General features: G+C 38.0%; 1 protein-coding gene across 1 annotated transcript; it reads left to right on the top strand.

The window, feature by feature from the left end:
- Nucleotides 1-158: 158 nt before the first annotated feature.
- On the top strand, nucleotides 159-8,923 carry LOC122291700 (dicarboxylate transporter 1, chloroplastic). Its single transcript, XM_043099586.1, has 3 exons — nucleotides 159-1,299; nucleotides 7,121-7,342; nucleotides 8,099-8,923. The coding sequence occupies exons 1-3, from the start codon at nucleotides 190-192 to the stop codon at nucleotides 8,459-8,461; spliced, it is 1,695 nt and encodes a 564-aa protein (XP_042955520.1). The 5' UTR covers nucleotides 159-189; the 3' UTR covers nucleotides 8,462-8,923.
- The last annotated feature ends 6,977 nt before the right edge of the window (nucleotides 8,924-15,900 follow it).

Genomic DNA, 15,900 nt, shown 5'->3' with positions numbered 1-15,900 from the left:
CAACCATAAAACAAAAAGTCAAAACCCCCGTATATTCCACACCCTCCGATCACCATCCGACGGTCCACAATTTGTTCTTACTTAAAAACCCCCCACTTACCTTCCTCCTCCTCCTCCACCACACAGTCATAAACACACGCACAACCTCATTTCAACCTCACGCACTCCGCGATCTCCAACACATCAAACATGGCGTCCATCGCTCTCACTTCCTCCTACTCACCCCCGCCCTCCCTCCCTTCCCTCCGCTCCCGAAAACCCACTCCCTTCGCCTCCCAGTTCCGCTCCATCTCCCTCCCACGCCGCACAAATGTCTTTCACTTTTCACGGAATATTCCCACTTCCCTATCTCTCTCTAAATCCCCTCCAACTTCTGCCTTTTTCAAAACAAGTTCTAAATTTAGCGTCCGAGCTGCCGCAAGTGCTGGCGCGGTCACGCCTGCACCGACGTCTCCTCCATCTCTGCCATGGCAAGGCGCCGCCATAACACCGTTGCTCGTCTCCATTGCTACCGGGGTTGTCCTCTGGTTCGTCCCCGTTCCCTCCGGGGTCTCGCGCAACGCTTGGCAATTGCTCGCCATCTTCCTAGCCACTATTGTAGGGATCATCACCCAGCCGTTGCCCCTTGGTGCCGTGGCACTGATGGGACTCGGAGCCTCCGTGCTCACCAAAACCCTTACCTTCGCCGCCGCGTTCTCCGCCTTCGGCGATCCGATCCCTTGGCTCATCGCGCTCGCTTTCTTCTTCGCCCGCGGGTTCATCAAGACCGGATTGGGAAACAGAATTGCGTACCAGTTCGTGTCCTTGTTCGGAAGCTCCTCGTTGGGGTTGGGGTACAGTTTGGTATTCAGCGAAGCACTGTTGGCCCCCGCGATCCCATCGGTGTCAGCTAGAGCCGGTGGGATCTTCCTTCCTCTTGTGAAGTCTCTCTGCGTTGCATGCGGTAGCAATGTCGGCGATGGGACCGAGCACCGGTTGGGGTCATGGCTGATGCTCACGTGCTTTCAGACCTCTGTGATCTCGTCGGCGATGTTCTTGACGGCGATGGCGGCGAATCCGCTTAGCGCCACCTTGACGTACAACACGATCAAGCAGACGATCGGGTGGACCGATTGGGCCAAGGCGGCAATTGTGCCCGGTTTGGTGTCATTGATTGTGGTGCCATTTCTTCTTTACGTGATTTACCCACCTACGGTGAAGAGTAGTCCCGATGCCCCGAAATTGGCGAAGGAGAAGTTGGAGAAGATGGGCCCGATGACTAAGAACGAGATCATCATGGCTGGGACTCTACTTCTTACGGTATTTAACCTTTTCTTTTTCCTATAATTTACTTTTCGTTACTGATACTCTGTTCAATTTATTTCTTTGATTAGAAATTTATGTCTTTTGGGTTGGGGATGGTGATTTCGTACTAAATTTGGAATTTTTTTGGTGCGTAGTTTAGCAGAGATAATGATTTGATGTAGACCTATGCAATGAGCTACTCCTGCGGTTGGGATCTTTGTTTCCTGGCAAGTATAGGTATAGTTCAGTTAGTTTAGTGTTGATTAGATGTCTCCACACATTAGGGTCCACTTTCAACATGTTTACGATTTTGCAGAGTAAGAGGATTTTATGAGAACCCAAAATGCCATATGTTGCGCCTCAAAATTGTCCAAGAATCACACAAGACGATATAGAGATAATATTTAAGTAGTTCGATAACTTGCCTACGTTCATTGGAGCATAAACTCGGTATTTTTAATATGTTTGTACAAAATTACAAATACTCATAAACAAGTTCTCTATGTCTCAAAAGACCATCTGTTCTGGGTTTTCCCAAAACCTATATTTTGCCCACAACCCTCTGCCTTGATCGTTCACCTCAGCGATGATCGTTTACACCATTGCAAAATATTTCTTTTTATAGGAGAAGCCTACTTAACGTAGCCACCATTGTTGACAAAAATGAAGAAATTTTCAGCAGCTATCCTTGATTGTTGAGGGGTTATAGTCATTTAGGACTAGTGGGAAGCTTCTCTTGGTGAGTGGGAGGTTGCATGCTCACATGTAATTCATACTTGGGGAGTTTCCAACAATCACTCCCTCCACCCAAGTGTGCCAAATTAGGATGCTATAAACTGTTGCATCCTTCAAGTGATTTTACCTTTTTATAGGAATGCCTGTTAGCTATGAGAGATTTCTGCTATCAAATGCATCCGCAGGCGCGTCTTTAAATGGATGTCCAGATGCTTCTCCAAATGCATCTTCAAATGCATCAGCATCGTATACATCCACAGAGCTTGCAAGGAATTTTCTTTAGAGGAGATTTACAAGTGCTTTACTGCACATACCAATTGTTAGAAACCCCCCAAGTGTGAATTGCATGTAAACATGCAACCTCCCACTCACCAAGAGAAGCTTCACACTAGTTCTAGATGGCTGCACTAGCCCCTCAACAGTCAATGATAGCTGCTGTAAATTTTCCCATATTACAACAATGGTGGCTATGTTAGGTAGGCTTCTCCTATAAAATGAGATATTTTGCTATGGTATAAACCATTCTCACTGAGGCGAGAGATCAAGGCAGAGGGCTGTGGACGAAATATAAGTTCCGAAGAAACCCAGAACAGATAGCCTTTTGAGAGATAGAGAGTTTGTTTATGAGTGTTTGTAATTTTGTACAAACATATTAAAAATATTGAATTTCCACTTCAATGGACGTAGGCAAGTTGTCGAATCACTTAAATATTGTTTATATATCGTATTGTGCCATTCTTAGACAGGTTTGAAGCGCAACAATTGATATCAGAGTTTTGGTTTGCGCTGTCCTAAAACTCAAGTTGATAGAAATCAACTTTTGACGACTCCAGGGTGTTCCTCGCATCAAGATGAATCCGTTGTCGCAAACGGAATAAAAAACGGAGGTCGAAAGAGCCCACATGCCCAACTTGCAGCTGGAGGTTGAAGACGAGTGAATAACACATGCTCCCACGCGCCTCTGAAGTCGAAGACGTGTGAGAAGCACGTGCCCCCATGCGACTTAGGAAGCCTCTGCGCTTGTAAGCCATGCGCCCCATACGCCCTACTGCAGCGCATGTATCACGTGCCAGACAATCTGAACCGTCCGTTTTTTAGATCATTTTTGGGCTTTATCTAAGTCATTTGGAGTCTGATTTCAATGATCAAGTAATAGTTTCCCCTATTTGGATCATTTCGGACTCATTCGTACGGTGGGAATGTTGAGATTCGCCATCGGTACTTTCGATTTGAACTGTTCAAAAATCAGATCAATTTTGGGCTTGATCTACGCCATTTGTAGTCTAATTGCGACGATCAAATAGTGCTAAAAAACTATTTGGATTATTCTGGATTCATCCATACGGTAGGAATGTTGAGATTCGCCATTAGTACTTTCGATCTGAACTGTTCAAAAGTCAGACTAATTTTGGGCTTGATCTACACCATTTGTAGTCCCACTGCGTTGATCAAATAGTGCTGACAAACTATTTGGATAATTCCGGACTCATCCGTATGGTGGGAATGTTGAGATTCGCCATCGATACTAATGATTTAAATCGTTCAAACTTCAGATCAGTTGTGGGCATGATCAAAGCTAGTTGGAGTCCAATCTCGACGGACTCATTTGTTTTGGGATTGATCTTAGCTAGTTGGAGTCATGTAGGACTCATATTTTGGGCTTGATTTCAGCCAGTTGGAGTCTTGTAGGACTCATATGTTTTGGGTTTGATGTCAGCCAGTTGGAGTCCAATTCAGCTGGACTCAGTTCTTTTGGGCTTGATTTAAGACAGTTGGGATCGTGAAGTTTGACGAGCAAACTTCAGATAATTGGATGATGCTCATTAACTTGTTATATCGGCAGGTTTTTGGAGTTATACAACTCATGAAACCTAATGTTATTAAGAGGAGAACTGCAACGGATCTCATTGTGGTTTTTTTTTTTAAAAGTCAGTTGCAAATAACAACGTGCTGATGAAGAAATTGCTCAACTTCAAAAAAGGCAGAAGGTACTTTTGTTGCCCAATAGTATTTGGCGTTGTGGTCAAAAAGTTGGGAGGTCATGAGAATGGTTATGAGTTATTGTGCAAAGAAGTTGAAATTGAAGTTTCATAATGTAAGAGATCTTATCCTAGACGAGGAGGTGCGCAAAAGAGATTCTGGCAAGATCTCGAGTTTGTTGGTCCTGAATGTTGATAATCAGGGTAGAAGCTTGGATTAGTCAAAGTCCAGGAATAATGGCAAGGGCAAGTCAAGATCTGGACAATAGATGACTCGCTAAAAATTGTGGCGAGACAGGCCACAAGAGTCTGCTAAAATCAGGAGAAAACTGAGAATGATGCTGTAAATATGATAACTAAAGAAATACATGAAGTCGTATTTTTTACAATGTACAATGCTGTGAAAGACAACTTGAAGATAATAGTCATTCAGTAATGTTTTCTCAAAAAGGCGTGGAAGGTCACGAATGATTCATTGGTCTTGGGTCGTGGTAATGATCGTGGGAATTAGATGAGGAAATAAAAGGAAGTCAGTTTTACTTTTTCTCATCTAAACCTGAAGAAATCTCCTTAGACCATGACATCAAGCAAAGGTGTGAGAGATGGAAACAGAATATCAGATGTTCCAAGGATGTCTACACCTAAAGTTGATGATCGCATGACTGCCAAGACAATCAGACCTTCATGGTGGTTACTACCTTAAACTATATCCTGCTGAATGAAGGTAGTGAATTACGGTATGAAAAAAAATCTTGCAAGAATGGAGATTATGCAAGTTAGAGACTGCACACAAGATGGGCACATCGAGTGAAGACAGCAGTAGGATGATGAGTCAGTCGCCCAGGTCAGAGATGGAGATCTCAGCAACAGGTTCTCTGATGTGTGTCAAGGTCCTTGCGAGACCATTGATTCACAGTGCAGTGGGAGATGTGTTGCCCTATATAAATGTGCTGATTAAGGGCACTGTACGTGATGAACTAAAGTTATGTATCACTTTAGTTAGTCTTCTAACTTGAAGACATGAGCTATAAAATTACAGAGATGATAAGGGATCATGTTGGAGATAGAGGCTGGTATGTTGAGAACCAGTCTCCAAGTTGGAGATTGGTGTGATTGTAGGATTATGGAGCCTGGTTTGAAAGCTATAAAGGCACCAGGTAGATTGTTCGCTCGACTGTGGCTCGAGCGAAACTCAGTTTGCTCAAGGTGTACATGAGTGTGGACTCATAGACTCGAGCGAAAGAAGAACCCTAGGGAGTTGAGATTGTGTAGTAAAGCACTTGTAAATCTCCTCTGAAGAAAATCCCTTTTAAGCTTTGTGGATGTAGACGATGCTAATGCATTTGAAGATGCATTTGGAGAGGCATCTGGACATCCATTTAAAGACGCACCTGCAGATGTATTTGATAGCAAAAATCTCTCATGACTAACAAGCAATCCTATGAAAGGGTGAAATCATTTGAAAGATGCAACAGTTTGTAGCATCCTAGTTTAGCACACTTGGGTGGAGGGGGTGATTGTTGGAAACCCCCCAAGTGTGAATTGCATGTGAACATGCAACCTTCCACTTACCAAGAGAAGCTTCCCACTAGTCCTAGATGGCTGCAGTAGCCTTTTAACAATTAATGATAGCTGCTGGAAATTTCTCTAGTTTGTCAACAATAGTGGCTACGTTAGGTAGGCTTCTCCTATAGAAGGAGATATTTTGCAATAGTGTAAACCATCCTCACTGAAGTGAGTGATCAAGGTAGAGGGGCGTGGGTGAAATATAGGTTCTGGGAAACCCAGAACAGAGGGCCTTTTGAGAGATAGAAAGCTTGTTTATGAGTGTGTATAATTTTGTACAAACATATTAAAAATACTGAATTTCTGCTACAGTGGACGTAGGCAAGTTGCCAAATCACTTAAATATTGTCTTTATATCGTATTGTGTGATTCTTGGACAGGTTTGAGGCGCAACACCTTATTTCCTTAAAATTTAGCTTCAACTACTTGTGAATAGGTCTGATTGTGTAGATGTGCATGTAAAAATTATCCAGAGTTAAATTTGCTTGTGGCTATTACAATTACTTGGTAGGGGCATTTAACGCCCCAATGGAAAATCCAAACCACATGGCCTATACTCTAAAAAGAACTAGTTAATAATACAATTGGAGCCATGTTAGAATCTTATAAAGAACAAGAACTTCTCATTCAATGTGGAATCTCATACACCACCTACCCTTATCCTTATCATATGGGATATCACAATCTTCATCCTTTAAATTCCTAATGTCCTTATTGGGTTTTAGTCCGTCGTAGGTGGCACGACTCAAATCTTACATTTCTGGTTGAGATAGACTCTGATATTATTTGTAACGCTCCCAATAAGACCCAAAGCACATGACTTATACTCTAAAAGGACTAGTCAATGATACAATTGGAGTTCCATTGAAACCTTATAAAGAGTATAAACTTCTCATTTCCAAGCAATGTGGGATATCATTCACCACCTACCCATATCCTTATCATATTGGGTATCACAGGACAGCACTGAAAAAATTGTACAATCACATCGCTCAGGATTAATTCCTCTTAACTCACCAACCTAGGAAGCTACAGTAAAAGGAGTTGGACGAGTAAATTTTTTCCATGGAACACAATTGACTTGGGGTTAGATTTGTAGTAAGTTTTGGAAAAATTTAATTGAAGTGACATTGGAATTTTAGGGTGGAGATTGAAGGACATTGAAGTGGGGTGATGCTTTCATAGTATGGGCTTTCTTACTAGGAAGTAATCCAATAGGGCAAGGGAAGTTTGAACCTAAATCTGGTTTTTAATTGATGATGGAATGTGGTCATGGATTGCTCATCACTGCAGTAATTATGGTAAAACCTTCTCAGTCATGGTTTTACCTATTGGTTGTTGCCAAATTAGTTATCAACTATGAGTTCAATTACTTAGTTCCATTATCATTACAGTTTGAAAAATTTTGAGAGTTCATACCCCTCATTGCGTTTAGACAGGTGTGTCTTCAAGTTCATGCTGGTGTCCTTCCATATGTAGTGCTATATTTGTCTACATAACTTATCTTCTGTGTTCTCTGAATTAATACGTCTCTCCTCTGTTCTCTATTATATCAGGTGGGGCTCTGGATTTTTGGAGGTGTGCTGAATGTGGATGCTGTCACCGCAGCCATACTTGGATTATCTGTGCTCTTGATTACAGGGGTTGTTACATGGAAGGAGTGCTTAGCTGAATCAGTTGCTTGGGACACCCTCACGTGGTTTGCTGCGCTCATTGCAATGGCTGGGTATCTCAACAAATATGGTCTCATCTCCTGGTTCAGCCAAACTGTAGTCAAGGTATGTTTTTCTTTTTCCTCACTGGTATTTCATTGTTTGTCCCTTTTCTCAATGATGTCAAGATATATTGCTGAAATTAAAATGCTAGCAATTTTCTGGGTGCGTTTTTATTTTTTTCGTCAAAAGGAATGGCTTAGAGTGGGTAAATATAGAGGTAGTCATGGTGCTAAGTCCCACATTGACTATTTACCAGCTAAAGTTCAGCTTTACAAGTGATTGTAGGGAAGCTTCAAACTGATTGACTAGTCTTTTTTGGGTTATAGCACCAGATGTGGTAAATGTTTTCCCCCGGTCTTACACAACATTACCAAACAAAACTGATCTCTTGTTCTAATTTCTATTCTAAACAAGCATGCTAAAAATAAAGTTTTGTAGGTAGTTTATTCGACCATCCACTTCCATAAGAGTTGGCATGAAGCCTTTTTATTTATTTTTCCATTATAGAATCTAAAATAATTTACTTTATCATATGGGTGGATATACATTATTCTGTTTCTGCTTAGAAATGCTGCCTAGAGATCTAAATGGTAACTAAGCTGAACTTGCCTTCGGTATACATGTATAATTTTACTTTAGTTCATGTACATCGTGTTCTGTGTATAGAAAATCTCTTATATCAGTGCCTTGTAGTTTTCCACCATGGATGAAAGATACGTCGCCTTTGCATTACTGATAATAGTTTTAACTATGGGATTTTGATGCACATGCTCCATCTTGTCGGTATCATTCATTAACACTATATTATATCTTGTACAGTTTGTCGGCGCATTGGGTCTTTCATGGCAGCTATCTTTTGGCATTCTGGTTCTTCTCTATTTCTACTCTCACTACTTCTTTGCCAGTGGAGCTGCTCACATTGGTGCAATGTTTACTGCCTTTTTGTCTGTTGCTAGTGCTTTAGGCACTCCCCCGTACTTTGCAGCCATGGTGCTCGCCTTCCTCTCAAATATCATGGGTGGCCTTACCCACTATGGCATTGGGTCAGCTCCTGTTTTCTATGGTGCCAACTATGTCCCTCTTGCCAAATGGTGGGGCTATGGATTCCTCATATCTGTCGTCAATGTTGTAATCTGGCTTGGAGTTGGAGGGATTTGGTGGAAGGCCATCGGCATGTGGTAGAAGGAACTTTTCAATAGAAGTTGCCGACCCAAATTTTAGTAATTTCTGATTTTTGTTCACCCTCAGGTGCGATACTCCCTTTCACGTATGCTCTCCAGGGAGGATGTTAGTTTTCTTTTTTGATTCTTAAATCTAGAAAGAATTGATTGGTGCTTTGGCAGTCAGACCCGAGGTGGGGAAAAAAAGTCTACAGACAAGGTCTCTTCAGAAATTAGAATCTGTACCTGAAATTTTGACATGGCAATAATGGCATGCATCTGCCTGCAATTCATAACACAACCATTATTGGATCCAGGAATAATTCTTTTGCATCCAGAATTACGTATTTCTTGGGGATTTCGTGTTTGTTGTGGTCTGGAGAAAGCGAAGGCGAATGATTTATTGAGCCATACATTGTGTAGCTGTATTAGAAGGCTCTGATTTCTTTGGAGGACCACCTGATTGACAGGCATCTGTTTCCTATTCTCTCTCTCTCTCTCTCTCTGTTTCTTTACTTTTATTTTTTATAAATAAGAAGATATTTAATTGATATAAAGATAGGCATAGCCTAAATACACAGAAAATATAAATGTGAATACACCAATTTAGGAATTAGAAATTGTTATAAGGAAATTATGAAATCTGAGACATTAAAATATATAGCAATGGCTCACATAAATAAAGTCTTTCAGAAAAAACTTTTAAACTCTTCTAAGCGTTCACTTTCTTTAAAATGTTTATCATTTTTTTCATTCCAAATGCACTAAAGAATACAAATGAGAGCTATCTTCCACACAAGTGCAGTTTGTGGTGTCCTTATGATCCCCTTCCAATTTGCTAGTAGTTCAACCACCCTTCCTAGTATTACTCATACTAATCTTATTATGTTGAAAAAGTAATTCCATATAGCCCGAGCAAACTCACAATGTTTGAATAAATTGTCCACCATTTCACCATTATTTTTGCACATACAACACCAGTCAATGATTATAAGTCCACCTCTTCTTAGGCTATCAATGGTCATAATCTTTGCTAAGATTGCTGTCCAAACAATAAACGCAATCTTGGTAAGTGCTTTACTCCTCCATATGTTCTTCCAAGGAAAATTATGCCTAACTTGAGTTTTATGTGTCATAAAAAGAGCATACAAAAAATTTTTCTTTCCTAGAAGGTTTCCATTCCATCTTATCCACCACTGTGATAGCAGGAGTAATGTTATATAGCAGATTGAAGGATTCTACAGAACACTTACTTTCCAATCATGTGCCTCCCTAGTGAGGCTATTGTTCCACTCCTGTGACCTATGAGTAATTGTCCGCAAGTCAACTACCATAACATTTTTTTCCCATACAATTCTGAAAATAGTGGGATAAGCATCCTTAAGAGTCGGATCTCCCACCAACATATCATCCCAAAAATTGATTCTACTGCCATCTCCCATACATAGCCTGGTATTACTAAAAAATGGCGACCAAGATTTTCTGATATACTTCCATAACCTCACACCATATGTCCCCTACCTTTATTAAAACACCAACCCCCCCTTGCACTCTCATTCTTCGTATCAATCACCCAATTCCATGAGGCTTCCCTCTCATAAGTATATCGCCACAACCATTTCTCAAGTAGATCCTTATTAAAGATCATCACATTGTGGATCCCTAATCCACCATCCCTCAAAGGAGTGCACACAGTATCCCACCTAACTAAATGAAATTTAAACTCATCACCTGGTTCACTCAATAGAAAATCACGTTGAAGTTTCTCAATCCGAGATGCAATGCTAGCTATAAGGGGAAATAAGGATAAGAAATATGTGGAAAGATTTGATAAAGTACTCTTAGTGAGTGTGATCCGAACCCATTTAGATAGATACAATCTTTTCCATTCGTCTAGCCTACGTTCTATTTTTTCTAACACCTCCTCTTAAGTTATCTTAGCTTTAAATGATACTCCCAACGGAAGACCAAGGTAATTCATCGGTAGCGAAGAGACTACACAATCCAATATGTTAGCCAGTCCCCTAATATTATTCACATCACTCATCACAACCATCTCCGTCTTAGCGAGATTTATTTTTAACCCAGATACCGCTTCAAAGCAAAGTAAGATATATATATATATATATATATATATATATAATAAATAGCCTTCAAAGATTGAATATGACTTGAATTTTTCTCACAAAATAGCAGTGTGTCATTTGCAAACAAGAGGTGTGAAAAAATGGTGGAGCCACGATGATTATTCTCCGCTGAAAATCCTGAAAAAAAAAATTACCCTCTACTGCAAGTGACACTATTCTATTTAGAGCCTCCATAACAAGGACAAAAAAGAAAGGTGATAGTGGATTGCCTTGTTATAGCCCCTGCGAATTATTAAAGAAACTTACGGGATCATCGTTTACCAAAACCAAGAAGCGAACTGTTGACACACAATTGACAATGCCTCATCCACTACCTCCATCTTTTTCCAAATCCACATCGACTCAACAAATAGAATAGAAATGCCCAGTTAATATAATCATAGGCCTTCTTCATGTCTAGTATGCATAAAATGTCCGGGACTCCCAACTTAATCATGTTGTCCAAGCATTCATTAGCAATAAAAAGCGAATCCAATATTTGTCTATCTCTCACAAAGGCATTTTAAGACTTAGAAATAATTTTATCCATTATTGTGTCCATCCTATTAGTAAGGACTTTTAAGAGTATCTCCGTTTCATTTTATTATTATTATAATTTTGTTATTATTATAATGCTTACCGTCAAGAGTTGATACTTTGGAATATTTTGCTATAGAAGTCAAATGAAAAATTTAGTTGCAAGCATAATTGTGCACTAATATGTATATTAATTTAATGTGATTGGTCAAAAAATAAATTTTATTCGAAACAATATTAATTTAAATTTTAAATATGAAGTAATCAATATTAATATATAGATTAGTATATAACTTTATTTATACATAGTAAAATTTAAAAGCCAAGACATTGACTTTCACCCCATAACTAACCTATTGCTAGCACTAGCAGGACATTAAATACAGATAGGAAAAAAAATTAATAAACAATTTTGGCTTAAAATCAGCTTGCTACGATGCTAGGGTGGAACTTAAAGCCTCTAGGTGCAATGTACAAAAGGGCTATGGCCTATGGAAGATTTGCGGTAGCAGAGATGATAATTGACAATGGAAAACAAAATGCAAGTTTGAAATCAAAATGTGAAAAATGGGACCTGAAATTTAAAGCAGCCGCCCTACGTGTTGTTGTTGAAACTTAAGAATTTATTAGATATTAGTCGGGAAACTACCTTGGAAATTGGTGAATATTGATTGCGTAGGTGTGACTATTACGCCTTGTTTCTTCGTACAAATTAATAATAAATAAGGAGGTTCAAATGCATCATAAATTGGACATCAAGAGGTAACTAGCTGCATGGGTTATGAGTATGCGACCTACAATCATGTGATGATCAGGAGGAGCGACCCATTTTGCCAAAGTTATGCATGCACACACACATTGGCGCTAGCTACTGCATGCATGCGAATTTTGTTAAGTTCACAAAAAGAGAAAAATACTAAGGTCTTACCTAATGTCATTGATCACGGCAGAAATCATCCAGTTTGTAAAAAGATCTTGATTAGAAAGAGCAGGTACCACATGTAGAAAATCTCCTTCGGTAATGACATGGCAGAATTCTTGAGCTTTGGCTACTTCAAACACAGCCAGAGATGGATATATGATCGCAGCATATATATATATATATATATATATATATATATATATATATATATAAGCTTTCATTAAACCAATGAGGAGGGATTGAAGAGTAGCATCAAAATTTGCTTTAACAAGGCCTGTTTCGGGTATAACGGTTTGTATGTTTTTTGGACTTCCATGCTTGGATCAGATGCTCAGCTGACATAGTACTGGCCGTGTGAGAGAGGTTGAGGGCATTTGGTCATAGGTTTTCACCTTCAAACAGAGCCTTATATTATTCCTTATGAGAAGCGACTTCAAATGCCAAATTTTATAAGCATATTATATAGCTTCGGTAGTTCGGCCAAATTAGCTTATAATTAAGATATGCCTACATTAATGACATGCATGAGATAAAACTTAACAAAGTAAGATGATTAATCCTTAATTAGGAGAAGAAAACCAGTTGATTTGTAATTCAATTGGTACAAGATCCATCCTATTGCAAATATATATATATATATATATAGAACGGTGAGATTCATGTAGCTAGGTTGTAACTATTGATCTGATCTCTTTGTATAAATATATATTAATAGAAAAGGTAGATCGAGTCGGAAGTAGAAGGATATAAAATATTAAAAATAAGAGGATTAATGTGCGTTTTTAATTATATGCGACTATGACATTAATTGTAATTCTCTGCCTTTTACAAATTCAAAAAAAAAAAAATATATATATATATATATATAAAAGAAAATGTTAATGTGCCCCATGAATTTGCCCCCTTATCTGGACCGTTTATGTATTTTAATTTTTTATTATTGTTTTAACTTAATAGTTAAAAAAGTGAATATTAATATATTTGTGTATTTTTTTAAAAATATTTAAATATGTTTAAAAAATGTGGTGAGGAAGAAAAAAAAATTCAAAAGTGACATATAACCTATGGGGATGTGACCGCTAGGCGGCTGAGTAGAACCCATCACTTGAAAAAAAAAAAGAAAAAAAAAGGGCATTAATATACTCATGAGCTTAATTAATTGGACAATATTGGAATAGTCCGGCCTGCGTGGATCATATCCATGCTAGCTAGTTGCATGCATCGATCGATCGATCATTAACTTGATCAACTCAAATAAATCGACAGTTTTGGACGGTTTTGGTCATGTAGTTGTAGTAGTGGATCAATGTCACTTTCTGTAGATAATATTCATGCTTAATTTCCGGAGGCGGGAAATTAAGGTGGAAAATTCTTAGCGTTAGAGAGAAATATTGTATGAAAGTGCATGGAAGGTCAGTACGTAATGATCGATCCTAGCTAGCTTTGAATTTTTTGCTTGGCTATTTGGAATTAACATGACTAGAGTCCACACTTCGTTGTAGGATGGAGCTACCAATTAAAATTAGTTGGTGAAGCACATCAAATAAAATATAGATCAGTTAGGCCGGATAATGGCCGTACGTACGTCTTTTCTTTCTTTTTTCAAACTTTAGAATAAAGGGATTGAAAGTCTGAATAATATTCGACCTCTGGTAACGTAATTCTCACGATGAGAACGAGAACGAGAACATATATATATATATATATATATATATGTATATTGTATGTGTGACAACGCTATTAGAAAATAAGACACTTTTGGAATAATTAAGATAGCTTTTTTTTATGCTTTAAAGATTACTTTTTATCATGAACATAAATATATATATATATATATATATATATATATATATATATATATGTATATATGTGAGAAGATTTGATAAAGTACTCTTAGTGAAATTTAAACTCATCACCTAGTTCACTAAATAGAAAATCACGTTGAAGTTTCTCAATCAGAAATGCAATGCTAGCTAGAAGGCCGGGAAATAAGGACAAGAAATATGTGGGAAGATTTGATAAATTACTCTTAGTGAGTGTGATCCAAACCCATTTAGATAGATACAATCTTTTCCATTCGTCTAGCCTGCGTTCTATTTTTTCTAACACCTCCTCCTAAATTGTCTTAGCTTTAAATGATACTCTCAACGGAAGACCAAGATAATTCATTGGCAGCGAAGAGACCACACAATCCAGTATGTTAGCCAGCTCCCTAATATTATTCACATCACCCATCCCAACCATCTCCATCTTAGCGAGATTTCTTTTTAACCCAGATACTGCTTCAAAGCAAAGTAAGATATATATATAGCCTTTAAAAATTGAATATGACTTGAATTTTCCTCACAAAATAGCAGCATGTCATTTGCAAACAAGAGGTGTGAAAAAATGGTGGAGCCACGATGATTATTCTTCGCTGAAAATCCTGAAAAAAAAAAATTACCCTCTACTGCAGGTGACACTATTCTACTTAGAGCCTCCATAACGAGGATAAAAAAGAAAGGTGATAGTAGATCGCCTTGTTGTAGACCCCGCAAATGATTAAAAAACCTATGGGATCATCGTTTACCAAAATCGAAAAGTGAACTATTGACACACAATTGACAATGCCTCATCCACTACCTCCATTTTTTTCCAAATCTACATCGACTCAACAAATAGAATAGAAATGTCCAGTTAACATGATTATAAGCTTTCTCTATATCTAGTTTGCATAAAATGCTCGGGACTCCCAACTTAATCATGTTGTCAAAGCATTCATTAGCAATAAAAAACGAATTTAATATTTTTCTATCTCTTATAAAGACATTTTGAGACTTAGAAATAATTTTATCTATAATTGTGTCTATCCTATTAGTAAGGACTTTTTAAGAATATCTCCGTTTCATTTTATTATTATTAAAATTTTGTTATAATAGCTTAAGGTACAAAGGGCGAAGGCTGGAGCCCCTACAATTGTAAAGTATTTAAGATCAGATCTCGTTACTCTAGGGAGAGAAAGTGGGGATTACAAATAAAATTGCCCCACGTTGCTCATCACTACAAAATTCTCACAGTCAAGAGTCGATACTTTGGAATATTTTGTCATAGAAGTCAAAAAAAAAAAATATATATAGTTGTAAGTATAATTATTTATTAATATATATTAATTTAATATGATTAATTAAAAAATAAATTTTATTAAAAACAGTACTAATTTAAATTTTAAATATAAAATAATTAATATTAATATGTACACGTAATAAAACTCGAAGTCAAAACATTGACTTTCACCTCTTTAACCAGCCTGTTGCTAGCACTAGCAGGACATTAAATACAGATAGGAAAAGAATTTAATAAACAATTTTGGCTTAAAATCAGCATGCTCTGATGCTAGGGTGGAATTTAAAGCCTTTAGGTGCAATTGACAAAAGGGCTATGGCCTATGGAAGATTTGCGGTAGCAAAGATGATAATTGACAATGGAAAACAAAATACAAGTTTGAAATCAAAATGTGAAAAATGGGACCGGAAATTTAAAGCAGCCGCCTACGTGTTGTCGTTGAAGCTTAAGAATTTATTAGATATTAGTTGGGAAACTAGCTTGGAAATTGATGAATATTGATTGCGTAGGTGTGACTATTACGCCTTGTTTATTCATACAAATTAATAATAAACAAGAGGTTCAAATGCATCATAAATTGGACATCAAGAGGTAACTAGCTGCATGGGTTATGGGTATGCCACCTACAATCATGTCATGATCAGGAGGAGTGACCCATTTTGCCAAAGTTATGCATGCACACACACAATATTGGCGCTAGCTACTGCATGCATGCATGCGAATTTTGTTAAGCTCACAAAAAGAGAAAAATACTAAGGTCTTACCTAATGTCAT

This window comes from Carya illinoinensis, chromosome 13 (assembly GCF_018687715.1).
Source record: "Carya illinoinensis cultivar Pawnee chromosome 13, C.illinoinensisPawnee_v1, whole genome shotgun sequence".
In the NCBI taxonomy this organism is placed as follows: domain Eukaryota; kingdom Viridiplantae; phylum Streptophyta; class Magnoliopsida; order Fagales; family Juglandaceae; genus Carya; species Carya illinoinensis.
This window is presented reverse-complemented; position numbering and strand designations above follow the sequence as displayed.